General features: G+C 53.6%; 1 protein-coding gene across 6 annotated transcripts in view; it reads right to left on the bottom strand.

Moving 5' to 3' along the window:
- NRP2 (neuropilin 2) overlaps window positions 1-24,790 on the bottom strand; it is an 81,719-nt gene extending 56,929 nt beyond the window's left edge. For 3 of the 6 annotated variants that reach the window (XM_032190122.1, XM_032190124.1, XM_032190123.1), the window contains exons 1-2: window positions 24,538-24,788; window positions 13,413-13,590 (exon numbers count right to left, since the gene is read on the bottom strand). In XM_032190122.1, coding sequence (XP_032046013.1) covers window positions 13,413-13,590; window positions 24,538-24,610 — 251 coding nt within the window. In that variant the 5' untranslated portion in view covers window positions 24,611-24,788. Of the gene's footprint in view, window positions 1-13,412; window positions 13,591-24,537 lie in introns of all 6 variants that reach the window. The other 3 variants (XM_032190120.1, XM_032190121.1, XM_032190119.1) reach the window with 2 other exon arrangements.
- Between the last annotated feature and the right edge of the window lie 1,661 nt (window positions 24,791-26,451).

The following is a 26,451-nucleotide window of genomic DNA, read 5'->3' on the forward strand; positions in this document are numbered from 1 at the left end:
GGTTAGCTAGCTGCATCCCAGGGCAACACATCTGTTTGTGTCCTCATGGGGTTGTAACCCGCAAACACCAGCCACAGCCTCAGCTCCTGGCCTGCAACGATCACAGCTTCTGCTGGAGCCAACACCAAACACCCTACGGCTCCTCACGGGGCTTCCCAAACCACCCAGTGCTGCAGCAGCCCTGGCAATTTCAGAAGCAAGTTCTGGACCAAGAAATATTTGCTTATTGAATGGGTGAATAACTTCCAATAATACGTACAATTTGGGAATATTGCAAGCTGCTCTTGGGCAATCCGCAAATGGAAAATTAAAAGAATGAATCTAGTATGTAAACCATCAGGAAATATTTGCCTCTCTCTGAATTAAACCCTGTTTGGCTTCATCCAAGCATCTAACCGAGCCTTCTCCTAGTGGAGCTAATCCTTAATAAATCAAATGTTACAAACAACTAAAAAAGCCCCTAGGAGAAGGTCAGGGAATCGTTTTTGCCAAATATAAAATGAATATAAACACGTAAGAGTTTTTGTTCCTAGCTAAAGAAACTTGGCCCAAGCCCTCTGTTCCTCATAAGGCAAAACTCTCTTTCTTCAGGTCATATAAACAGAGCGTGAACTGGGAGAGTATTACAGTCAGGAGATAACTCCTGCCCAGAGGAGGGGGAGCACCTCCTTTCTCTCCAACATTGCGATTAAGCCTTAGGCTTTAAAAATGAAACACCAAAGGCGCCCGGTCCAAAACACGAGACTCGCAAACTTCAGCGAGAATACCAGCTAATCCCTGGCACCAGCTCTTTTGGCACTGTGTGCTTCAGTCGTGTCCATGCCTTGGCCCACCATCACACAAGCTGATAAACCCCATTCTTCTCACGTTGGGTCACTGGCCATGTTAAGATCTAGTTTGGCCAGGCCTTTGCTTCTGTTAGGCGTAAGCATCGTTTCCAGGCTTCGTTCTTCCCGTGTGAAAAACAAGAAGAAAAATTGGAAGGAAGAAAACCCCACCCTGGGGATGCTTTTTGCTCTAACCATTTCATTCCCAGATAATTACAGAGTAGTGCGCGGCTGGGTGGGACACATTTACGCAGCGAAGGCATCCACACTGCCTCAACCAGCACCCAGCAATCTGCATTTCACTCATATAACCAGATCCTGTGCTTCGGTCAATGTGCACCAACATCCTCGTGGGCTGACCCCTCTGCTGGGCAGGCTGCCACTTCCAAGGTCACTTTTCATGGCCACTTCTCCCCGTCTAGGCACTGCTCCCACGAGCTGACCGTAAATACGCGAGGGCAGGGTGCAGCATCCGTAACCCACAGCTGTGGTCAGTGGATTAACCAAGTCTTCTCGCAGAGAAGGTGACCGCAGCTGGCTGCTCCTCCAGCAGAAGGGTATTTTCGGCTGCTGCTTGAGTGGGAAGGGCAGCCAGTTGGTTTGAAACCACCTCAAACGCAGTGCTTTTCACTGGGGAGTTTTAAGGCAGGGAGGCGAAGCTGGAGTGCTTTTAACTTCCCAGACAATGGGGGGTTGAGAAAGGAGGGAAATGCATTGCTTAGACGCTCTTCTTGTAGCTGTTTAACAGAATTAAACGGAAAACATACAATGCTTACAAATATTGCTGCGCTTTTATTAAAGGTTTTTAGTAGAAAGTGCTTTGCTGATGTTAAGAGAGCTTTTATAAACTAATTATAAAGCACTTCTAATGCGTGTATTACTCATGCTCGCTTGCTTTTTCCCCCAGTCAGCCCTCCCTGCTTCCCAGTCTCTTCTTTCTCTCTATTTTCCCTAAGTCACTTTGCTGCAGAAAGGCTGCGAGGCACAACAAAGGCCAACAAGCCCCAGTTGCGGTGGTGAGGAGACCTCCACCTTTTCAGTCCCTTTCTGTTGTGAAATAGCTGATGTGCTCCCTGGCTGCTCAGCCGTGCTCCACGGCTCCCCGAGGCCAGCACAGAGCTCCCAGGCGCCCACCCGTGAGCTCAGGAGCACCAGGACCCACTTGGGCAGCAGCACCAGAGCCTGTGCCATTCCTCTGGGTGCTCCTTTCCCGAGGCACGCAATTTGGCAAAAAGCACTGTTTTGGGACTCAGACTGCTCCACGACAATCAACAAACCCATTGCCCCTGAGCCCCACATCCTAGGAGATGCCAAGTCCTTCCTCACCAACACACGCTTCAAGGGCATTACAGGGACGTTAGCTTAGGATGGAGAGAAATGTGAATGACAAATCATTTATATGTTTACAGGCATAGCACCGGTCCTCCCAACACACAAATGTGGGCAAGCTTTGCTTCAAAGCCTGAGGAGGGTTGGCTTCCCAGACCAAGCTCTGGCCTGGCTGGCAGTTTTCTCAGAGCTATCATTTGCAGGAGGTGAGGGCTCACACACAGCTAAAGCCCAGTTCCAGGGCTTGCCAGGGTGGGAGAGAGTTGCAAGGCTCTAACCTGAACTTCCCCGATGTTTAATTTGGAGCTGTTATTTATAGGCATTTCCATGGGGCTCACGACTGCACCTGGCAAACATTAATGAAGGGATCCTCACGAGACCCTGCGAGGTGGGGAGGCAGCGAGGAGCAGTGGCTAGCCCAAGGTCAGAGAGGAAGCTCACGGCACAGCCAGGAATAGAAGCCAGCCTTGATTAGACAGATTATATTATATTAGAGGAGTCTGGCCTAGATAGACGGAGAGACAAATAGGTACTGACTGCATGCCAACAGCCCCAAATTTGGGAATGCCCAGTGTTGACTTGAGCCTTCGAGACCTCTGGTCTGCTTGAACCATATGTCGCCGTATCTCGAATGCATCTGCTAAGGATATGAAGAGAAACTGCAATGCCAGGGAAGTTGAGCAGACATTAATATTCTGTGGATAGCTAGGGGAAGGCAGGAACCTGCTTAGCCACAATGTCGGCTGGTAAATGCAATCGTTCCCTTTGAAAAGCTGGTTTGTTTCTCAGAAATTGTTATAAAAAGCTTAAGTTTTTTTTAAATGTGCTCTAAGAAAAGGCTGCTTCTTAGCAATGAGATAGCAGCTGCGGTGTATATGGTTAAGAAATGGTGAACCAGCAGCACGGGGCTTGTTTTGCAATCAAGAGGCGGCTAGAATTAATGTCCATTACATGCTAGCTGCCTTAGTCAATTTTTCTGTGTCACCACCCATCTTCATGCTCTTTCTTATGCCACCTTCAAACCAAATCCTCATTTCATGGGTGGTTACGTTGTGAAAGACGAGAAAACTTTTCTGTGATGTTTATACAATCTCGAGCAACTGCAGGACATACCCTTCAAAGGTTAAATTGCTGCAGAAACTACTGGGGACTTTGAAATAGCATTTTTTTTCATAGCCACAATAGCAGATGCAAACACCTCTGCTGTCTGATGAAACAAGAGCAATGAAGTTTGATCCTAGCTGCCAGCCCTTAATCAGAGTAATTAATTATAAATACAGCAGATGAATTGGATTCTCCTTTGACTTGAACTGGTTTTACACTTGTGTAACTCATCATTTTAAGGGTAATCACTCCTAATTTATCCTGGGGCAAGAAGAGAATCAGTCCTCATGGAGCCTGATACGGATTTGCACAGACCTAAAAAGCTTGTATCATATCCAGCTTCAGCCAACTAAATGAATGCCCGGTGCTCTCAGTGGAAACACTCGTTGCACCCATCCTGGGACAGGGTTAATTGCTCCCCTGCTCTGACCTTTGGGCGGCTGAAGGCACGAGGTGCATCTGGGCTCCGCCTGCAGCTTGTGGGGCTGCTTGTCCCTATACCGAGGCAAAAGATGCACCCAGAGCTTGCCCTGCTTTTGCCCTCATAAGTAACTACCCCTGGCAACAACAGACACAAATAGGCTATCATTGCTCTGCATCTGAAGGGATTTCACTGGATTTTAGAGACTAAAACTATTAAAATCTGGTGGCAGCAGAGGGAGAGGCAGGCCTGGGGGGTGCATAATTGCTTAGGGTTTCTCGGAAGTTTGTTTTGAATTTGTTGCATCCAATTATGTCTTGTGTAACCGCAGTATTGTGGGGTTTTGTAATCATTCCACTGTGCTTTGGATTCTTTTATCTCCTCAAAAATCTAACCAGAATTTCTGAGAAATGAGAAAAATCCAGTCATCCAATAAAAAAAATAAATAAATAAAAAGAGAGAGAGAGACAGAGACAGGGAGAGAGAAAATAACCCTAACAGATTGGAAAACTTCTTCAAAAATGTCTTGAAGACAAAAAATGGAAACTACAAATAGCCTCTATTTTTATTCCTTGGACTGTTTTCACCCCCATACAAGCACCACTGATAGGAAGAGCCTCAGCAGTAACTGTTAAGTTATGCAGGGGAAAAAAAAAAAAAAAAAAAAAAAAGGTAGCCAAAATACAGCTTGCAAAGGAAAGAATAAAACAGATCTGTAAACTGCTCCTGTGGCGAGTTCTGATTCAGGAGGGAGTTTCAGCTCCTACCACGCTGCATGCTGCTGCCCCCCCCGAGGCGGGGGAGCAAAGGCTCCCCACGCGTTGCCGCTCATCCTCAGGCTGCCTTCTTCAAGCTGTGTTGCCAGATCGCTGCGGAAAGGCGCGTTGGAGTAGAGAAGTGCTCTCATCTGGGGCATGTCTGGAAAACCGTTCATTATATAAGAAAACAAGATGTGCTAATGTGCACTTTAGGGGTTTTCTGCAGGCTGTTGTTCAGGAGTTACACATGGCTGTTTAATTTTATTTCTGTCTCCAAAACCATCTCTATAAATTCCTCACCCTTCTATCTTTAGCTACGGGGGTCGTTCGTTGCAAGATGTCTTTAGTAGTCTTTCTTGGGAGGGGGGAAATCACGGTGAGACCACGAATAAAATATATATAAAGTGTGTTAAGAATAGCCCCCCTTCCCATGGCGTTCTGCCTTCTGTTGCTGCTGCAAGGGAACTGAAGCAACTCACAGCCCTTTCATACCCCCAAAATGCAGGACACTTGAGAAACTACATTTGCACTTTCCTCCTTCTGCTACAATCCATCTGTGGAAAAAATTAGACTTTGCTTTCTGTGTCATCTTACTGTCACCACTCGCAGGCAACTTGATCACTAACAGAAAGAAAAAAAATGTAATAATAAAAGATAACAACTACGAGAGGAAAATTTACTGCCAAACAGCGGCAGACCAGGCAGAAGGGAGAGGGCAAACATTCGCTTGGCAGTGGGGGAAGCAGGTGAGCAGGCTCCTGTCTCCAGCTCCTGATGCCAGCAAGCAGTGCCCAACAACCCAGGTACTAGATGGGGACCAGCCCTGGGCCAGGTTGGCCACAGGGATGAAGGTCGGGGCTGGCTGGTGGCTGCTAAGAAAGAGGAGGTGATGCCCACGAGCTCTGCTGTGCCGCCCCCACCCCGAGGACAACACCCTCCATGGAGATGTAGCGGGCCAAGTCCCGTTGTGCCTCACTGGCACGTTGTCAGTCGTGGCCTCAGACACAACACGCCATGAAGAACGAAGGAGCTGGTAATAACCAGGATCAGCTGGGAGCTTTGCAGCTCGGCTTTCCACCTACCTCTCATTTGCACTGGCTTTTCTCAGCACAGACCCGAAACAAACACATCATTAGGCTGCGATGGTAGAAACGAGGTTGCAGGAACTGCGCCCTGACCAGCCCCTTCCCGCTGCTGGCCACCTCCATCCCTCCTTAATGACGAGGGGTCTCCCTGCGGCCGGCCCGCCTCGGGACAGCTTTCTGACCCCACAGCATCTCAGACAGGGCCAGCTCGCAGCCCAGCCTCAGGGCTGGGAGGCTGGGAAGCAGAGCCTGCTGCCTGCAGCCGCTGCTGTTCAGGCACCTCCACTGAAACCTCACGGAGCTGGCTCAGAGGACAGCAGCCTGGGGCAAGCAGCGCACCAATCCTGCCCGACCCCACCTAAAATGCTGTGCGGTGTCTCCCACCGCCTTCAGCCCCCAAATCCTTGCAGCTGAACCGAGCCTCGCTGCGGGGCTGAGCGCACTGAACGCAAAGATGAGGGTACAAGCTGATGGGAGCGTCCCCATTTCTCCCCCAGACGCGGCCCTGGCGCTGCTTTGTTCGGGGAGCTTTGCTTTGAAGCTACCCTTTGTGTCACCCCCTCGGCGGCGCGCCTGCTTTGTCCTGCCAGCTCAGCCATGGAGTGTTTACAAGCCGCCCTCACCCTTCCCGGCTGCGGTTCAGCTCCATTGACACCGAAGGCAACAGACTCCTCTCTCGGCGTGTGATGAATCAATTACTTCCTCTGACACTCTATTACTATAGCCCTTACATCTCCAGATTGCAGATGAAAAGACAGGCTGAGAAGGGGGACAGGGAAGGGGAGAGGTCTCCTGAGGTCTCCATCAATTGAGTTGTTGGACATCTGAAGAAATCCCCATCTGCCATATTTAAAGATACAGAGATATGTTTTGCTCCCGAGCGGCAGAAAAATCAGAGGGTTTTCACAAAAGAAAACCTAAGAAATCAAATGGGTCAAAAAACTTCAACAAGGTGCAGTGAGCAGAGATCAATGGGGAGTCAGTCCCCTCTGCTGATGGAGATCCCAGACCTTGTTCCTGCTCAGCTTATCAGCCAAACATCAGCGTTACCAAAGGCACAACGTGTGCCAGCCAGGCGTTACACCTTCCCCTCTCTCTGCAAAATAACAACATAAATAACGCCTCACACTAACGCTCGCAGAAGAGGAAGGAAGCTGAACACATGCATAAAATCTCCTGCTGGCAGCAGGCGACGGGGGGGGTCCTCCTTCTCGCTGGACATCCGTCAACAACCCCCGGCTCTGCGGGCTCCCGGGGGGTTTCTGACACATCGGCTGCTTCCCGTGCAAGCAGCACGGCCTCGGCAGCTCCCACACGGGGCTCTCCCACACCACTTTCCTCACACCCACCTCTGCCTTCGGTGCCTCTGAAGGGAGTGAGACCCTGCTGCTGGCTGTGCCATTTGTATCAGGGTTTAGTAAATTCTTGGCATAGGATTTCTGCTGTCAGAACCCACTACTTCAGGCTCTGCCTCTATAGCCATTTGTGAGACACGAGTATCTCCACATCTGTCCTGGTGCTACCTCGAAACCCCCACTATCCTGCTGGACTGGGACTGCTCAGCGACGCTGTACGTGGGTCCCACGAACCCTTTGGGATTCAACGCAAAAACAACCACATAACCAGGTCACCCACTCTTTCTAATGATCTACATGCTAGGCCAGCATCAGGAGGCCTTTCCGCGGTGTCTGAGCTGATATATCAAAGACAGTTGCTTAAAACATCCTAGCTGTGATTAGTGGACCATGACTGCTATTAACTTATAAGGAATTCCAGAATCACCAGGCTGTGCTTTGCAACGTATCATTACATTGCCAGTCACCGTAATGTGCAGCCGCTTGATTTAAAGAAAAGGGAGAACTTGCCTCCTACCAAACCTCACCTCTCCCAGGTCTTTCAAACAAGCTCTGTGCTGAGCTCTGGCCAAGAGCAGCCAGCAATTTCTTCTGTTTTCAGTCTGCTCTTCGCAGTCTGTTCTTTTTATTTCGCATTCATATTTAATTGCAGGATTCACACCCAGCCAGAAAGGCTGGGAAGGAACCAATTGTCGTTTGTGGCGCTCTGACCTGGCCCTGAGTGATGCTGCAACGCGGCAGCCTTTGGCAGGGGATGTGTAAGGCACTGTTGCTATCTGGATTGGGTTTTGTGCCTGCAGATGCCCAGGTGGGCACCTCTTCTTTATAGGGTGAGGAATTTAAAATGATTTGTGAATGCAGGAACAGTAAATCAATAGCAGGGAAGGGGAAGGACCCAAATCTCACAACTCCCAGCCCTGATGCTGCTGGTGAGTCTGTCACTCCTCTGCTACAGCCTAACAATAGGCATGATATCCATGAAAAAGGCTGCGTGCAGCTAAGGCAAACAGTTGCTCATTAAAAGCCTAATTCAGTTCCTATGGAAATCAAGGTAAAACCTCCTGCTGCCTTTACCAGGCTTTGCATCTGGTTCTTATCCAAAAAGGATGCTTTCTAAAATATCATTCTGGTCCCCCCTCACACCACTAAACCTTCTAACTCCTGCATCCAGACAGCAAACCCATGACACACAAGTGCCTGCTAACCCCACTGTATGATGCCAAAAAAGTGATGAAGGCTCAGATCCCTACTGGCACTTAGGCTCCCAAGGCCACCTGTTTGGGATGAGCCTCTACAAACCCAGGGGACGCACTGGATGCTGGTGAGCAGTGTGACATTGGAGACCCCAAGAGCATGCCCTCGCCCACCTCACAGGCTGGACACAGCCTGATCCCCTCAGGAGAGCCACAGAGCGAGCTGAGCCCTCTCAGCTCCGCAGATGGGCAGCAGAGTCCAGAGATGTGAATCGCCCCGAGCTGGTCAAACGTCACTGAGGCTAGCCCGCTCTTTTTGTCTTGTTTTGGGAAATGACTGGGGCTGGACAGGAATTATGAAGCATACAGCGGATACTGCATGGAGTTAAAAACCAGCAGAAGCTCATTTGAAGACAAGTTGAGCTGCAGTGTCATGTTACCCAGACTGAATTATTTCCTGTACGTTAGAAATGTTGCTTCTGGCTACCCATGCCACAAACGTATGAGCAAGCAAATGCTTTCCTTACCATCTCATCTCTGACTTCCTCCCTCCACAAAGTCACAGCCTTGCAGGAGACCCAGTCGCTTCCCACTGCAGCCTGGTGAAGAATCCCCCTGAATTCCCACGGCTCGCGAGCACAGGGCTGGGGCCAGCGCCTGCGCTGCTCTGCAGGAAGGACACAGAACTGCATCGCGTCCCAGTGCCCCGCTCCTGGAAGCACAGGCGATGGCATGCTGCCACTGGGGGCCTCGCTGTGCCCATGTGTCAGACCTTTGGCAAGGCACCAGTGAGTTATTGCCAGCATCTCCTGGGGGAGAACCCCCCGAGATGGGCACCGGGTGCGTGGCACCTTCCGACGTCGCCCCCTGGTCCCCTCTGCCCCGTGAGCTGGGAGCAGCGCTATCTCCTGCTGCGTCTGCCCCATCTTGGCTGCACACCAGGACAGGACGCCCAGTGTGGTTCTCCTCTCTCAGCATCACTGTATTGCAGGCTTTTATGAGGCCACAGTCACAACTGCACAAATTTCCTCCTAATGGTGGCCGCAGTTCCTTTTTCTGGAAACCCCCAGGGCCTGACATGGGGATCCAAACACAGGAAGAAGAATCGGACTTTGCAGCTTGGAGCTGTCCCCAGTTCGCAGCCTCCTGCCTGGTTTTGGAGCCCAAGCCCTGTCTCCAGAGACCTTCGCCAGCATTTGGCAAGTGCCACCAGAGGGGGCTGCGAGCCGCGGCTGCATTCCCCCAGATCCTGCCCAGGCAGGGAAGAGCGGCCCCAGTTAGCATCCCTTGCTGGGAAGGATCTGCCAGAAAGGGCGACGGCAAGACCTGGTGGCGTGGCCTGCCTGGAGGTCGGGCTCGTTTTAAATAATAACACCCCACTGGCACAGATGCGATGACTCAGGCGAAAGGTCTGCTGCTCGCAGACCGAGTGTAAGCCTGTGCGCTGCAGTCTGCAGAGCGTGCCTCTGCCATGTGCAGGCAGGAACGTCCCGGCACCCAGCGCGCCTCTACACAGCCCAGTGCCCCGGCAGAGCCAGCGAGTGCAGCTGGGGACAGCAGAGCCGGCAGCCAGTCTCTGGAGGGAGCTTTTAATGGTCCAGAGAGAAATCTAGGAGTGGGAAGGACGTGGGAATGGAAAAGGTGGTTGTAAAGGCGGTGATTCACGCTGAGCTGAGGTTTCTGACTTGGATTTTCCAAGCGAGCAGCACAGACTGAACAGAGAAGTGGCAGCTGGAAAGGACTGGGCAGCTGGGGCACAGCCCCACTGGGAAAAATGGTTCATGTCACTCCTGGGATCAGAAATAAACCCTGGCATGCACAAGGCTACCCAGCCACCACCGTGCCATGCCGTGAGGCAGAGTCAGAACCTCTCAGGGCAGCAACAGCGTGCTCTTTTCCACTGGGTGCCACCTCCCTGTTCAGGGAGCAGACACCGACAGCGCAGGTCCCACTGCCCGAGCCACAGCTGTGCTCGCAGCGCAGGGAGGAAGCAGGGTGAGTGGACAGGCTGTTGCAATTACTTCTGAATACTTTGGCAGTGTCTCATCGCAGTATCAAGCTTCCTTTTTGGCTGTGCCGTCACGCTGTGTCCCTGGGGCTGCAGGACAGGGTGAGCAGCGGCCGGGGTCCCAGGCCCCTCTCACGCCCCCCTGTAAGGGGAGGCCCGCCACAACTGGAGCACAAGGGCTGCAATTGCAGGAGGTGGCCAATTTTCTTTATCTGAAGTGTTTTCCAAAGTAAGGCGCTTCCTCAGAGCGCAGATGAAGCACAGAGATAGAGAAACATCTTCTGGGGCTTCAATTATACCCAATTACTCCTTTGATGACGGCTGGTGGGGGGGAGGGGGGTGCAGTTTCTTCACGCAGCTGGACACGGCCGAAAAATAAAAGCCCAGATGTGTCTCTGGAGAAACAATAGCTATAATCAGCACCCGGCGAGCCGCCTGTCGCTGCCACCCCCGGGCACCCACCCGGGCCCAGCCTGCTCGGTGCAGGCTCCGACAGCCAGGCAGCTCCAGATGCGGAGCTGCGGCGCTTTCCGGCCAGCTGCCCGGCGAGGGGAAGCCGCTGACCTTTCCCTGCAGGTCCCCAGGGTGCCAGGAGCTGTGCAGAGTGCAGGAGGAAACGCCTCCTGTCCCGGAGGGAAGCCCGAGGCTGGTAGGAGGATGGCCAGAGGGGACGCATTCAAAGCGAGGAGATTTTCACAGATATTTTTGTAGGCCTTAGGATGGGGTTTTGGAATGTAAATGTTATGCTCGATGAGGAAGAAACTTTAGCCTAATAAGGGAAAAATAAATGGCGAAGGAAGAAGCAACAAAGGAAGTGGTTATGGTGTTTACCTCTGGCAGCTGGAGCACGGAGCACAGGCTGGCCCTGCTCCCACTCAGAGCTGCCAGGTACCAACACCAGGCCAGGGGGAACCTCGTCTGCCCAGAGACCGAGTGCCAGCCAGGTTCATCAGCCTGTCATCCTGGTGTGAGCGTGCGTTATATCAATGGTCAGATGGCAGAAGAAAGGCTCTGCCTTGAGACGATGTTTCCTTTGTGCTGCACTCCCATTCCTGCTGAGGTTCCCACTCGCAGCTGCAGTGAGACCTTTGCTTCCTCACAGCAAACCCTCTGACACTCGGATGGTATTTATTACTGCACGGTCACCTGTTAATACTGCTTCATGTCCGAGCAATTACACTCTGTTAAGATTTGTCTCTCTCTGGTAGGTCACGTAAAAACAGAAAGTCTCCTTCCCATCTGTTCCTTTCAGGCAGTGTTCCTCTCGCATTGCTTTCACTGATTTAGTTACGGTTCCCATCAGGTTCTTTCAAACCAAACCCGGTGCTTGCCCTGGGGGCAGGTACCTGCATGCTGCTGGGCTCCCAGCTCGTATCGGGGGGCCAACAAAAGCCCAGGTGCACTGTGGATGAGCCCTGAGCCCTGTTTCACTTGCACACACCCAGCTGCTGAGGGAACAGAGATGCAGGCAAACTTCACTTTCAAGAGAGGCTTGATGGTAATTCTGGTTTCTAGAGAGCAATGCTGCTGCTCAGCTGAGTCAGGCCCCTGAGAAACTTTCCTCACCATGCACGTCCCGTGGAGAGCTCTGGGGACCAAAAGCCTCCTCACAAACCCTCCTGCAAGGCTGCCCTGTGCGCCCACATAGAAAAGGAAAGTATCGACGGATGATCTGCCACAACAAAGCAGGAAGCAGCAAAGGGACAACAGCTCCAGCGGTCGGGGCAGCCCTCCCAGCTTGCAGCACCCGCAGCTCAGGACCAGGCCCTGCTCTTTCTCAAGCAGCAAAACGTGGCAAAAGTTGCCCTAAGTATTCAGAGCCGTAAGCGACAACTTCACAGATGTAGAGGAGAAGCCAGGTGCCCGTGGAGGTTTCTGGCTCTCTGGCTGACCTGGCTTTGCTTGCCTGAGGCCTTGGAGAGGCAGAGACCCTCCTGCCCAGCTCAGCCCCCGCTCTACACAAATTGTCCTGCCCGATTTGTGCTGCATACTCTGCAGACTGAGAACGTAGGCCTATAAAGCTTTTATTACTATGAATTTGGGACAACTGCATTAGCTCTGAGAAGGCTATACAGCTCAGCCGGTACGAGCAATAATAAAATCTGATAGCAACCATTATTCTCACGAGCACTGCCAAGGCCTTGTTGTGTTCATTTATGCCCACATTAAGCCTGTCTCTGCCTTCTCCCCTCTCTAAATGCAGGCCTGATCCTGCAAAGTGCTAAACTCCTTGCGCACAGAGTGACTTCATGGAGAGTTCATGGTGCTCAGAGCCTTATTAGCCCAGGCTTTATCTGTAGGGGGTGATCAGATCCCCAATGACATCAATCAGCACACCTTCGTTACAGTTAGAGGAGTTATGCTGATTTACGGTAGCTAAGGATCCAGCTCTATGCTTTATAACCCTCAGTACATCATCAAACCCATGCTGAATTCTTTGTTCTCCACAGGACTGATCCTACAGCCCCATAAATGCTTCCCCAGTCCCTCTGTCCTTTTTGCAACCAGAGTCCCCCTCTCCATATATAACCTCCTTTTAATCAACAGGAGCAGCGTGTCTGGCAAGACTGCTGTGTCAGGCCCGCTTTAGGAGACCCCGAGCTCCTTCACAGCTCGGATATCCCTGCAGCTGGCTGCAGATTCCAGATGAAACACACAGGTTTATACGCCTGCCGAGACCGTGTTATTAACTCAGCCTTTTATGGTGCCCTTTGATGCTGTTAATTATTCTTTACTAGCTGCTAATTGTTTTTCCTGGACATCTAGTTTCTGAGCCCCTTCTTAGGGGAAAAAGAAGAGTAAACAAAACCAATACCCGAGTTTACTAAGCACAGCAGAGCAAGCACTGTGGAGAATCAGATCCAGCCAAACACTCGGACCCTCAGCCCAAACTCTCAGCCTCACGTGACCCGAGCCTGGGTCTCCAGCCCCAGGGCTCTCTGTGCCGTACCTCTGCCTCATTACACACCAGGAAATTACTTTGCTCTCCCAGCGTGGTTTAAAAGCGAAGCCACCACAACACAGAAGAAAACAAGCTGCTTCTTAACTCAAGTCAGACTCAGGCTGAAAGCCAGTTAGCTCTTGCTTTTAGGTGATTTCAGGCTAAAGCAACAAGTTCAGTCCTGTGTGTGCTCAACCTATGCGTCCAAAGAAGCATCTTACATCTGCCTGGCTGGTAAAGGCACACCTGCCCCTGAAAGGCAATGACACGCAGCACCACAGAGGCTCAGGCTGATGTTTGTTTTCACACACAAGGGAGCACCACGCCTGTACTGCCACACAAAAGCAGGAGAATATGACTGTTTACTAGAGAAGAAGAGGAAGGCTCTTACTTGCAGTCATGCTTTTCGATTTCGAAGTGAGGGTTGAAGTTGAGGATGATCTTCTGGTTGGCCTCGGGGGCGTAGATGACCCACTCGCAGTTCTGGTGGGAGGGGTAGTCATTGGGGTACCCCGGGGAGGTGATGTACCCAGCGTCCTTGGAGTTCAGGCGGCCCCCGCATGGCTGAGCTGCAGAGACACAGAGGGAACACGGCATTAACAAGGGCTGGGGGCAGTAGCTGGGGGCAGCGGGTCCCTACGGGCCAGCTCCAGCAGTGGGCTCTGACAGCAGGTTGGTACTCTAACATTTCAGTATCAATCTCTGGGCAAGGGGAAATTACGCAAGAAACTGACTCCTTTCTCCTTCTACCTTCTGCCACACTTACGTACCACATTTCACACAGAGCAGAAAAGAGAAATAAATGCTCTTGCCTAGGCAATTACAGAGCCATAAAGTAAGAGACAGATTGATATCAGATCATCTGGAGCTGTCTCATTTTATCCCTTCCTTTGCAAGCTGCTCCATGGCAGTCTCCCACAGCCACCTCGAGAGACACCAAGTTGGGACAGGAACAACCCTCGGGACAGCTGCAGGAGCGCAGCCTTTCTGCGCTTGCTTCCCTCTCCCCAAACAGCTCCGCCTGCCCGCACGACCCCATCTTGGCAGGCTGGCCTCCTCCTCCTCCTCCCCAAACCTTTCAGGCAAGCCGAGCAGTTGGAATTGCAGACTGCGGTAATCAGCAGTGGTGGTTTTGTGGGGCTAGCCCACAAATTGCTGGCAACGATTACATGGTGAGCAGAGGAAGCACTCCCAGCTTTGGGTTAGAACAGGCCCTGGAGGGTGATTTCATCTTCAAAAAAACATTTAATCTCATGAACGCTCCAAATCAAATTTATTATTGCATTACTTGCTGGGAGGAAAATCTGCATCACAGGGTCAATTGATAACGCACTACCAATCCCAACAAAGTCCCTTTCTCCATGGGGCCCCCATTGCGTGCCTCTCCTTTGCCACTGCCCTGTCCCAGCACCATGGCCCCACAGCTGCCTCCAGACAACAGCACTACCTCCTCCTGCCCAGCAAAATTGGCAAAGAAACAGCCAGAGCCTGTGGCCCCTCCGCAGAGCAGCCAGCCAGGAACACAGAGCGGCCAGTGCTGCCCTGCTGACCCTGATCCTGTGCCGAGACGGGCTCCCCATTCCCTGCCCTTGGGCAATGGGGTGAGACATGGGACACAAACCTTTGAGTGTGCACCAGAGGAGAAGCCAGAAACAGGCACCACGAAGGAAGGGGCAAAGGGGAAATGCTGTCCCCACCGCGAGCCTCCCCACACAGTCCGAGCTGTCCTCCTGCCACAGCAAGGAGCAGGAGCAAGGCAGGACCCTCATGGGTGACGCTTCCTGGAAAAAGGTGCAGCAGCAGCAGGAAGGTCCTGCCGGGGTCTGGCTGCCCCCTGGGAGCCAGGCTTCCTTTGCCCTGAAAAAGCACTGCCTCCGTTTCCTCCATATTTTTGGTGCCCTCTAACACAGTCATTGTTTAAAATAACTTTCTTTTCACACACCCAAAGGCATCTCTGCAGCCTTCTCTTTTTCTTAAAATAATCCTGTAAGAATCCTGAAAAATATGAGGGGAAAAAATTGCAATGCTGCCACGGAGGAGCCGAGAATACCAAAAAACATCTGGTTTTGTTCCACAGGAGAGCTTGCTCAACACACAAACATTTACAAACCTACAGTTTTGCACAAACCTCTTTTCTCAGCAAGGCATATTTGCCCACACACGTGTCTCTGTGGGTTTGGGGGGAGGCAGGGGGGGAGAGAGACACATTCACGTGGAAGAAAGAAACTCACGGACTTGTTGACATCGCCGTACAAATAGACGTGTAATTCACACTTCACTCATGTACGCACTTTCACACCTTCTCCTAAAAATTCACACCTCGTTTGCACACATGTCCACCCCCTCCAGCAAAGAGAAATATTCAAGCTGCGGATTATTTTTCTTGGAAAGGGCAAAGTCTCGAAGCTATGAAAATACAGTCAATCCTTCCACACCTCGTCATCCCCTCCCCGTCTCTCCTGCTTTCACACACATGCTACCCGCTAGGCTGATACCACCAACATCACCCACCGCTCAGAAGCTGCTAGCCCCTCACTCGTGCCGGGTACTACGAATACTCCGGGAGCCATTGCAATCCAGCCAGCCGGAGGGGAACTGCTATGTGAACAAGGGTACCAGGCTCCGGCTTGCTCTGGCTCCTCCCTGACAGCTGAAATCAGGAGCAGAAAACCAGTAATGTTCACCTACCCTAATGTTAGAAACTCTCCCCTTGCCCTGGGAAGCTATCACAGCTCAGTGGGACCGAGGTAAGGAAGACCCCAGGCTCGGCCTGATTTCAGGTCAGCTCGGTGCTTGGGTGCCAGGGGGAGAGGGACCAGAGCCCAGCTCTCTGCATCTGTGGTCTCAAGGGTAAAAGGGGACAAGCAGGTGAACCCTCTGAGCAGCCAGGAGCTCCAGCCACGTCCCTCAGGTGTTTAGAGACCTCCAGGAAAATGTCACCATCTTTCTGCGCCAGGGAAGGCCTTGCACCTAAAGGAAAGCTTATGTGTCTCTCTGAGAGGAGCAGACTTCAGCCTTTCATTCATCCCCCCAGGAAGCTCCACGTTAATGAAGAGGGCGACTTCAGTACAGCTCCATCTCGTCCACGCACAGCACCAGGCTAGGCAGTGGGCAACAGTGTACCAGGGAAACAGGGGCTTCTTAGAGTTATCTGAAGAGGTAAAATGACTTTAATATCTTTGTAATTGTTCTGTTGGGCTTTTTTTCTATTGATTCACAGTATCTAGCAGACAAACACCTGCAACAAAAAAATCCATCACTGCGCCCACTGACAGACAAAGGGTTTGTCTCAGCAGACATGCCAAGCACTGGCTTTGTATATAAAACCAGGTCTGTTTTGCACACAGAAGAGGTTCAAGCTTCTATATAAATCTGTCTTTTAAAACTGATGCATTGGATCCATGCAAAAATAAAATAAAAAAAAAAAAAAAAAGAAAGAAAAAAGGCGAGTGGCATGGCTACTGCCCAGGCTGTGCGCTTTGGAAGTGAGATGTGCTCTGCAGCTAATGGACTCTGGCAGCTTTCACCAGCCCTGAATTCACTTAATAAAATTAAAATTGAATTCTGAAGCATTCACCAAGGCTGCCAGGTGCACGGGACACCCCACTGCTCAGTCGGTGAACGTGGGCTTGGAAAGCCGGGGCCCTGCCAGCCCGTGGGGCAGCGCGGCCGGGGAGGCTCTGCCCATGGCCAGGCCACAGCCAGCAGCTGGTGTGGAGGCCACAGAGGTTGACACTTTTCATCAGTGCGGGAGTGGGAAGGGGTTGGGATGGGCAATCCCCAGATGCCCTCTTTCCTTATGGCCCACCAAGTGCTTGGGTTATCCCAGCAACCCAACAGGGAACCTACACCAAGGCATAGGGACGGAAAGGGAGGACTGGGAGACACTCATGGGGGCAGACTCCCACAGAGACCCCCGTTCCTTTGCTGGACAAAGCCTCCCCCAGCTCCCTCCAGGGCTGCAACGAACGGTCAGGGGGACCCAAAACTAGCAGCCCGGCCCCAGGAACCTCCACCCACACTTGGGGTTTTCAGCCCTGTAGCTCATCAGCGTATGCTGAAACCTTCAGACGGGAGCAGCGTGTTCTCCTACTTGAATTTCCTGCTGATTAAACCCCACTGGATTTTCCTCACCCCAGGAGAGCAGGGCTCGCTGTTATTGTTGGACCCGCAACACAGAAACTAAAGCCAACTCTGCCTGTAACAAAAATAATCATCACCAGAGAGGCCCGTTTCACAACAAACACACACACTACAGCCTCTCAGAGTCGGCAGCGTCTGGCAGGGAACCATCGCACGTTTTGATCCGCTGGGCTGCGTTTACTTTGGGGCTATAACTCAGGGCTGTGTGCAGAACACAAGGCGCTCCTGCTGCCCCAGAGGCCGGCAGCAGCGGCAGTGTCTGTGCTGCTCAGAAGGAGCAGCCTCGAGGGCACCAAGGGAGCGAGGTCCTGAGAGCCCCAAATCACCAGGAATTACTTTCTGACCTCCTCACTGATTGCTCTGCCCTGCACAAGCCCCTGCACCCAGCTCCATGGTCTCTTCCCACCAGGGAAGATTTCTACATGCCGGGATTCAGCGCTGGGCAGGGGAGATCTGCCCCGCTGCGAGATACGGGGCCAGGCGAGGAGGGCCGAGCGCTCCCAAAACTGCTGAACTTGGCTTGGGCTCTTGTGCAGCAAACTGTGCTAGAGTCAAACAGCTCTTCCAGAAGCTGAGTTTTTCAAGGTCCACGTGCATCCATGTGCTTTGCCAAACCCCGGCACAGATGGAAGAAACAGATCTCTTCTGGCGGGGGTTCACTGCTGCTAATGTCCACCCTGCCTCATTGCCAGGGCTTCAGCCCCGGGCTGACGCTGCAGGCTCCCAGCACGGTGTGGGTTGAACCTCAAACCCCAGGGCACAACGTCCACAAGGGGCTGGGACACAACTGGGAGCTCTTGGATTTACATGTACAGCTTAGCCATTGGCCAAGGAGAGAGACGGAGCACAGAGGAAGCTAATAAGATTAGCAGTTTTGTTTTTTTTTTTTTTATCCCCAGTAGCATAGATCATATTAGCAGGAGCATGTTTGCTTTGGATTGTGAGATAAAGCTTCAAAGGCTTCCTGAACAAATTAATGGACAAACACACCCAGAAAACACAAGGCACTTGCACGCACAGCTCATCCCCGAGCGACACTCGTGCCCACAACTGGGGATTTCGCACAGCCACGGCAAGTTCCCTGAACATTTCGCCCAGGGTCTTCACCAGTTTAAGGAGAATTTCCCTTAAAAGTAGCCTCACAGCAAAGCAGAACGTGAAGACCGCTTTTGTGATCTGAACTAGGGTTCTGTTTGAATCAAAGCGTCTCAAGCCTGTCATGAGACAGGCTCATAAAAACACTGTCTGGGCTCAGGCAAGAAAGGAACGCGCCAATCCATCAGTTCAGGAATGCGGCCGTTTGACCACTTCCTAAGGCAACTGGGGAAGGATGCAATATATTCACTTTATAGTGCTGGACAGCAATGAGAGGGGAACTCCGGAAAGCTCAGCAAATGGAACATTTTAGCTGTGAGCCTTTGCAGAAAGAAATCGTTTAAAATTATTTTTAAATAGGAAGAGAGCGTTTGAGGGAGGAAGAGAGAGAACAGGATTTGGAGATTTCTCGTACCTGCACTTTCTGTGCCATGTTAATCCACAGAGGAATTAAATGGAAACCTGAAATAAAGACCTACTCGAGCTCCGTTGTGGAAAACTAGAGGGCCAAATCCTGCAGGCAAATCCAGGTAATTTGCTTTCAAATCACTGGAGTTCAGCTGATTTCCAGCCCTGCAGTTCTGGATAGCTGCTTTCCAGGGGCAGGCATTGGTCTGTACCACTTGTGACTTGAGTCTGAGGCAACCTTGACCTTCAAATGTTGTAATTTTAGGGTTTTGGTTTTTTGTTCCCCCAAACATTTGTATCTCTGACGAGGCTTCATATCCTGGTTTTACATGGTGCCACCTTCACTAACTTTGTTATTTGTCATCTTATATCACAGGCTAATGCAATTCCAATAGAACCACTGGCTTAATTTTGTTAGTTTTTATATATAGATGAGCACACAATTCTCCTGGCTTGCCCACGAACGTAATTGGTGGGTCTGGAATTACAACTCCTGGCTACTGCGGTAATCATGCAAGAGGTGCGTGAGCGTGTGTGTATGTGCACAAGGGAGGGGATAATTGCACGTTGGACTTTCAGGAACCATTGCCTGTTCCTCCTGCCTCTATCTTGGATTCCCAGGGGTTTGAAATCTCATGGAAACACACTGCCATCCCCCAGGAGTAGGTGGCAGTTTTGGGAGACCTTCATGCTGCAGATCAGGCAGTGTCTGAGGGAGCCTCACCAGGACTGCAGGCAGGGAAACGGAGACCAGGGGAGGCTTGAAGGCTCAGAGAAGGGGCAGAAACAAAGCAGAGGCTTCCTGCATGGCAGCCTGCCGCCTTACCTGTGGGCTACACTGGGAACCGATAGGAGGATGAAACAATTCGCTGAGACACCCCTGTGAACACTATCAAAACCAGACTGGTTCGAGGGCCACGGAGGAAAATGAGAGACATTTCCAACTCCACACATCAAAGAAAGAGCCATAGATTCACCTAGGATTCCTCTGAAAAGCGCTTCAGGCTTGATGGAAGGTGCTCAGTGCCTCTGAATTACTGACTACTATTGTTATTATGACAATTCCAAGAAGAAACAAAAAAGTGTATCTTATCTCTCATAGTTCCCTGTGCTCTCCCAGCTCCCTCACACCTTCCGAGCCCATCTGTCAGGGCTCGTTCTTCACAAAAACTCAAATCCCAAGCTTTCCCCACCAGTTTGTCTGCCTCTTCCCGATGTGGCTGGCAGAGCCTCTCTTGAATCCTTCCCCACCTCCCTCCCAGGGGTGCTGTCAGAGCCGCAGAGCAAAACCCAGTGCCTCGGTGGCAGGTGGGTGGGACGGGACAGGATGGGACAGGATGGGGTGGGACGGGACGGGATGGGATAGGAAGCAGCTCCCCTGGAGCCACCTGGTGAGAGGCCCCGCTGCAGCTCCCCCCGTGCACACTGCTGAGCAGCAGCAGCTTCAGCCTTTCCGACGAGCTGCTCTAATCCAGCTACTGCTAAGCCTTGCTACCAGCACCGAAGTTATTACACATTCTGGCGAGCATCTCCAACACATTGTTTCCTGCTGAGCACATATTCAGCGGTCAAACAGAAAGAGAGGGAAGCGGGAGCGAGCCTGGGGACATGCACGAGGGAGAAAGTTGTGGTGAGCAGCTGGGTGCGCGAGGGAGAGCACAAGGGAGAGCATGGGGAAGGGCACGATGCAGGAGTGCGCGTGGCAGGCAGCAAGGCAGGGGGGGACCAGCGGGGCTGTGCATGTGAGGGAAAAGGTACAGACTTGTGTGCTGGTGGAGACAGAGGAGGAGCGAGGGAGATAGTAAGGGTTTGTTTGCATTTGCGTCTACATGCCCAGTGCGGCAGGAGCTTCTTCCCTCCCTCTGCCCACAGGCATTCCCTTAAAAATTCGGTCTTTCAGAAAACGACAGCATCCTTTTGGTTTCACCATCTCCCTCGGAGGGAGATGCAGAGAGAGGCATTCAAACCCCACACCAACAGCACTTCACAGCCAGGGGTGACCGGCCAGAACAGCTGGGGCAGATGCCTTGCCTTTGTCTCACACGCACAGGCAGAAATCAGGGCCGGTTTCAAGGACCCGGAGCCCAGCACCTCATCTCTGGGGCCCGTTTCCTTTGACTCACTAAGTACGAAGAAAGGGTGAGAAACGTTCAGACAGAAAGTCTCTGCAGCCATCCATCGCTGCTAGCAATACTTCTAGCTATTTTCCATGCCGACTCACCGCAGCCTGGCTTTCTGCCTTCCCCATCAGCTCATACCCCTTTCCCCACCCTGTTTGGGAACGGGCAGCCCCACCGAGGCTGCAGCTGGGGGGCTGTCCCCCCACTGTTACCCTAGCACCCCCCGTGTCATCCAAGGGCGCTGCTGGCAGGCAGAAAGGCTCACAGATCCGAGCTGTCATTCCGAGCGCTTGGCCCTGCGCCTGCCGACCTCGTCCTGACAAACCTCCCCTCCATGTCTGTGCTCGTGTCTCCTCGCTGCACAGGCATCAAGCCTGGCTCGGGATCCAGCCTTCCGAGATTGCGATTTGGCTCAGGCAAGGGGAAGGCTGACCCTTTGATTCTGAGTATGATTAAAACCATGCTACTGTAGCGCGAAGCCGTGTGCAACACTGCTAGCAACAGCCCTGATTTATGTTGTTGCTAGTATTGCGGTTTCCACCAGGGTGTAGACAGGGATTTCGAAAATAGCCCAGCTACCTCTTTGTCTGTGTGTGTATTATAATTAGAAACGTGTCAAAGGGCTGTTACAGAGCGAGGGTAGAGCTGGAAACGTTCAGACCCGCTTCTGCCCGCATCTCTGTGCCGGCACCGTCAGCCCCAGCCCGGGTGTGTGCAGGCACATCGGCTTTCCACACTTCCCGGATTAGACAACTGTATTCCCGAGACCCCGTGGGGACGCGGTGCTGGTGACTTCACTGCACAATGGAGAGCAAGTTTAGCAGCTTCCAGCCTGCCCTCAGGCTGCTGCAACCTGCCCCCACCACCATGGCTAGATGCCGACTTCTTCTATTTCGATTTCAGATAGGATCACAGGTCTCAGATATAGACGATTTATTTTCCTAGCACAGCTGGTCTGTCAGAGGTCATATAATTTGGCAGCCATCCCAGTGCTTAAAAATTAATTTTTCCTTATTAATACAACTGGGGGTCCCACAGGATAGGATCCCAGCCTTATCTGAACCTGACAGCTTCCTAAACCCCATGAAGGATGCTTTCTCCTCTCGGGCTATCTGTGGTACAAGGCCACCACGTCCTAGAGCCCGGCGGCACTGGAGGTTTCTGTGAGGAAACCGAGCCATCCGCCTGGAGCAGCACAGCGCTGGGACGGGGAGCGCTGCCTCCTCCGGCCCAGCAGAGCCGGTTGCATTCCCACTTTAACCTCTGAGCCATGCCGAGGTAGCAAACATGGGGTAAATGCCACGGCGGTGTGAGCGGGGAGGAGAAGGAGCCGGGCAGGGAGATGGGGAGCGCCCCGCAGAGCCCCTGGGACGCGCACGGGGTCTGCCTGTCGCTCCAGGCACCACACACGGCGATTTCGCTGTGGCAGGAAAGTTAGGAAAACAAAATCCAACATCCTAACCTGGGTCAGAGCCCCCCACTGAGCTTGTAGCAGGCGCTTCAGTGATGCTCCTGACAACTGTCTGATTCCTAGGCTAAAAAAGCTTTTGTTCCCCGTAAGAGCGGAGTTAACAGCACAACGGGCAAAAGGCGTTACACCACACTTGTGTGGGTGGGTGCGCGTGTCTGTGTGTGCGCGGCTGTGCGCCTGCTTGGCAGCAATTTGTTTTGGTCCCCCTCCCCACCTCGCTACAGCTCCTAAGCCACCACTAAAAATACCAGCTTTCAGGCAAACTATTGGGAAGGCTTCGAGAGCGAGCTTCGCTCAGAGCTGCATAAACATCGTCTGCGCGGCGCGGTACTCGGGTCACTCAAACCTCTTACTTTCTGACTTGATTGCGTTTTAAAGGAAGACGAAAAACACACAGCCATCCAGCCTCCAGATTTATCTTCCAGGGTCTCCCACCCACTCCCCTCCGTGGTTATCTCAGGGTTTGCTCGGCTACATACAAATTGGCAGCTGCACTGTTTATCTCTTGCTGTAGAAATATTGCACAAGGGTTTTTTCCAGGCGGATTATCATATTATTGTCTATTAAAATCATCTCCCCTCTCTATTAACCTCCCTCGGGGAACCTTAAGACGGACTTTCGTAATGGGGGAAGGCTTTCAGATACACCAGACTGAAACATAAATCCATCTACCTCGGGCATGTTTTTCTTACTAGGCTGGCTAATTTACTGGAGCTGAGCTTCGCCCGACGGAGGCGCGCGTCCCGCTACCCCATACCTTTGCTCACTGGGCTCACAATCAAGTCATTTGACCAGGTTTCAAGCACAACAACAGCGTCTAGGCAAAAAAGCTGCTGGTGTCAGCCGCAGGGAGACAACTTCCTTGCTGGCTCGAACACCATGTGATGCTCCGCTTAGCCGGGAAAACCCCGCATTCAAATAAACATTTCTTACAGCGACCGAGCGGCCTCGGCGACACAGTCGGCTCGCTCAGAAAACCCTTCCCGGCAAGAAGTCCTGCTCCTGAGCCCGCAGGAGGATGGCAGGAGGTGGTCACACTGACACACACGTGCACGCACAGGCTCGGCAGCCGCAAGGATCGCAGCCGGGGCTGGCCGTGCATCCTCAGGAGCAAGCCCCGGGTCAGCGCCTCAGCACAGCACCCACGCCAGGGGAGCAGACAGCGCCTCTGGCACGGGGACCACGTGGAAAGGCTGGTTCACTCAGCAGGGGCCTCGGAGGACTTCACCCCTTCTCTTTACCCCTGCTGAATGCTTATTCATTTATTTTCCTAAATGAACAAAAGATGGGATTTTTTTTCTTCTTTCCTTTACAGCCATAAGGAAAGGAGGCGATGCCAACCAGCAACTCCATGCACAAGAAGCGTGTGCCGGGAACGTCTGTGCCTCGCTGCTGCAAGAAAGGGACTTTCTCAGCGGCAGACTCTCCCACTTCCCTTTCCAAGGGGGAGGCGGTGGCCATGCGGCTTAGGGCAGGGGGAAAGCAGAGGGGCAGGGAGAAGGCACGGACAGACCCTTGCCACCTAACGCTGCCTGGGTCACACCATGGATAGGGACCCTGCGTGCCCCACAGCCGGCTGGGGCACGTCCTGTGGATCCAGCTAGTGGCAGGGAAACCCAGCTCGGCAGCTGCCGGCTTGGCACCACCGTCCTGCCGGGCAGCTCCTGCAGTGGTGACCGCAGATGGAGCCCCATGAGGGAGGCCGGGTGGGCACAGCCCTCCCTTCCAGCGCCTGCTCCAGCAGGGACCCCACCGCCCCCAATAGCCGGACCCAAAGCCTGCTAATCAGGGAGCAGAGGGCCCAGTCTCGGCTGGCCCCCAGCCGGAGCAGCCCAAGGGCCAGGACGGGGCTTCATCCCCCTGCCCGCTGACAGCACGGCCCGGCTCGGAGCCGCCAGGTCCCGGGCCGGCCGTGCCACAGCCGTGGGTCCGTGCCCACCGCGGGCAGGGGGCCCGGCAGCCGGTGCCCCCCTCCGCCAGCCTCTCCCGCTGCCGGCGCGGCTCCCTGCGCGGCTCCCTGCGCCCCGGCACACGCCTCGCCCCGCTCACCCAAAGTTTCCCGGCGTCGCAGCCGGGTGCGGTGCCCGGGATGCGGCGGCTCCCCGCACGGAGCGGCACCGCAACTTCCCGGGGCCGAGGGGAGCCGGGCGGCTGCGGGCGATGCGCCCCGAGCCCGTCCCCAGGAGCCACGGGCGCGCATCCCCCCGAGCCCCCGAGCGGTTCCCGGGGCCGCGCACGGGCACCCGAAAGTTGTGCGGCCGGGGGCATCCCCGCCTTACCTGTGTCCGCCGTGCCTCTGGAGCCGGGCAAGCACAGCGCTAGAAATCCCCACGCCAGGAGAAACGTATCCATCCTTCGCCAGAAATAAATAACAACAGAGGGGAAGAAAAAAAAGAAAAAGAAAAAAAAAAGGCAACCAAAGCACCAGCACCGAGGAAAAAAACCCAACCGGCACCACCGAGGCTGTGCAGGGCCGGGCTTCGCCTCCCTGCCCCGCTCGGGGCTCGGCGGGGGCGGCTCCCCCCGGCCGTGCGGGGCTGCGGGCGGTGCCGGGGCAGCGCCTGTCCCCTAGGGCGACCCGCGGGGCCGGCGCCTCGGCATCCCCCGGGGCGCGGCGGCGGCGCTGGCGGTGTCGGTGTCGGTGTCGGTGTGGGTGCGGGCTGGGGCGCCGTCTGCGCCTCCTCTCGCTCCCCGCCGGCGCCTCGCAGCCTTTTCAGGCAGGGCGGCATGTGGCTGGCAGCGCCGAGCGGCAGCGCCGCCCCCCGGCCCCCCCCGGCCCGCCCGCGCACCGCCCCCTCGGGGCGCCCGCACCCGCCGCCCGCCCCGGCGCCGCCCGCAGGAGCCCCCCGCAGCCCCCCGCAGCCCCCCGCGGGGCCGGGCAGGCTCCGGCCGGGGGGAGCCGAGCCCGCGGGGCCCCCCGCCGCCGGGAGCCGCCGGGAGCCGCCGGAGGAGCGGAGCGGAGCGGAGCGGGGCGGTGCGAGCCGCAGCCAGCCGGCAGCTGTCGGAGGGGGGAGCATCAGGACAAGGATTGTCGCCGAGCAGCGCCTCGGGGACCGGCGGCGCCCTGCTCTGCGCCGCGGCGAGGCGGAGGGCTCGGGCAGAGGCTCCGGGATGAGCGGGGCTCCCCGAGCTCGCACCGGCCCCGCCGGGCTCCTCCCGGCGCGGAGCAGCGCCCGCAGCAGCCCGGAGAGCGCTCGGGAAGTTTGTTGGCCTTGGTTGGTACCCGGCAGGTGCACAGCCCCTGCACGGTGCTTCGCTGCACGCAGCGCTGAGACAGCACACGCCTCGGCACTGTGACATCCCGGGACTTCAGAGGAGAAAGGGACTTCACGCAGGTGAAACGAGCCCTAGGACCCCGAACCGAAAAGGTGCTGTTACTCAGTCCCTGGCTTGTCGGCTGTAACTTCCAGATTTACAGCAGACAAAGGGATGAAAGCCACGTTACCTCACTTCTTTAAAGTTGGTAATTAGTGAAGAAATACCGACATGTGGCAGAAGCAAAATACATGGTTGTGTGGGTGAGAGGGAAAGTACGAACATTTCACTGGTATTCACTGAAGGTGATGAGACTAATTATTTTGTACTCTGCTGTCTATCAGTTGCGGGTAGCATCACCAGCTCACGTCAATGAAATCACGATGCCAACCTGTCGAGCACACACACACACACCATGAGTGTGCCCAGTTCCTCCGAGGCCAGTGGAAGTTCACTGACAGCAACAGATTTGGCCTGGCAGATAGATCTGATATTTCAGCCCTTACCCTGAGGGCCACAGCGTCCCTGCTCCTCCTGTGTGTTTCAATACCTTATTCTGCATCTCCTGTGGCTCAAACGTGCTCCAACACTTGTTGAAGTCAACACAAAGCCAGTGGCAACTGAGCCTGCTGCCTTATTTATTGTAGTTTGGTGTGCAATTATGCAACTATTATTTACTACTTGCTTATAGTTAGACTACTATCAAGCTAGCAAAGTGTGATTTTTTGTGTGTATAAATAGCCCTCGCAAACCATAACACAGATACTGCAGCACAATATAAATCCACAGCATGAATCATTGCTCTCTTGGGATGTGCACGCAAAAGAAGAGGTTACCAAGCCCTGGACAGAGATGGCCCCCTGTAACACACCATACAGCGCAGGGGCAATTTTTCTTGCCTTACATTCAGGTGTTTCCCCTGCTTAAGGTGAACATAA

This window comes from Aythya fuligula, chromosome 6 (assembly GCF_009819795.1).
Source record: "Aythya fuligula isolate bAytFul2 chromosome 6, bAytFul2.pri, whole genome shotgun sequence".
NCBI lineage: Eukaryota > Metazoa > Chordata > Aves > Anseriformes > Anatidae > Aythya > Aythya fuligula.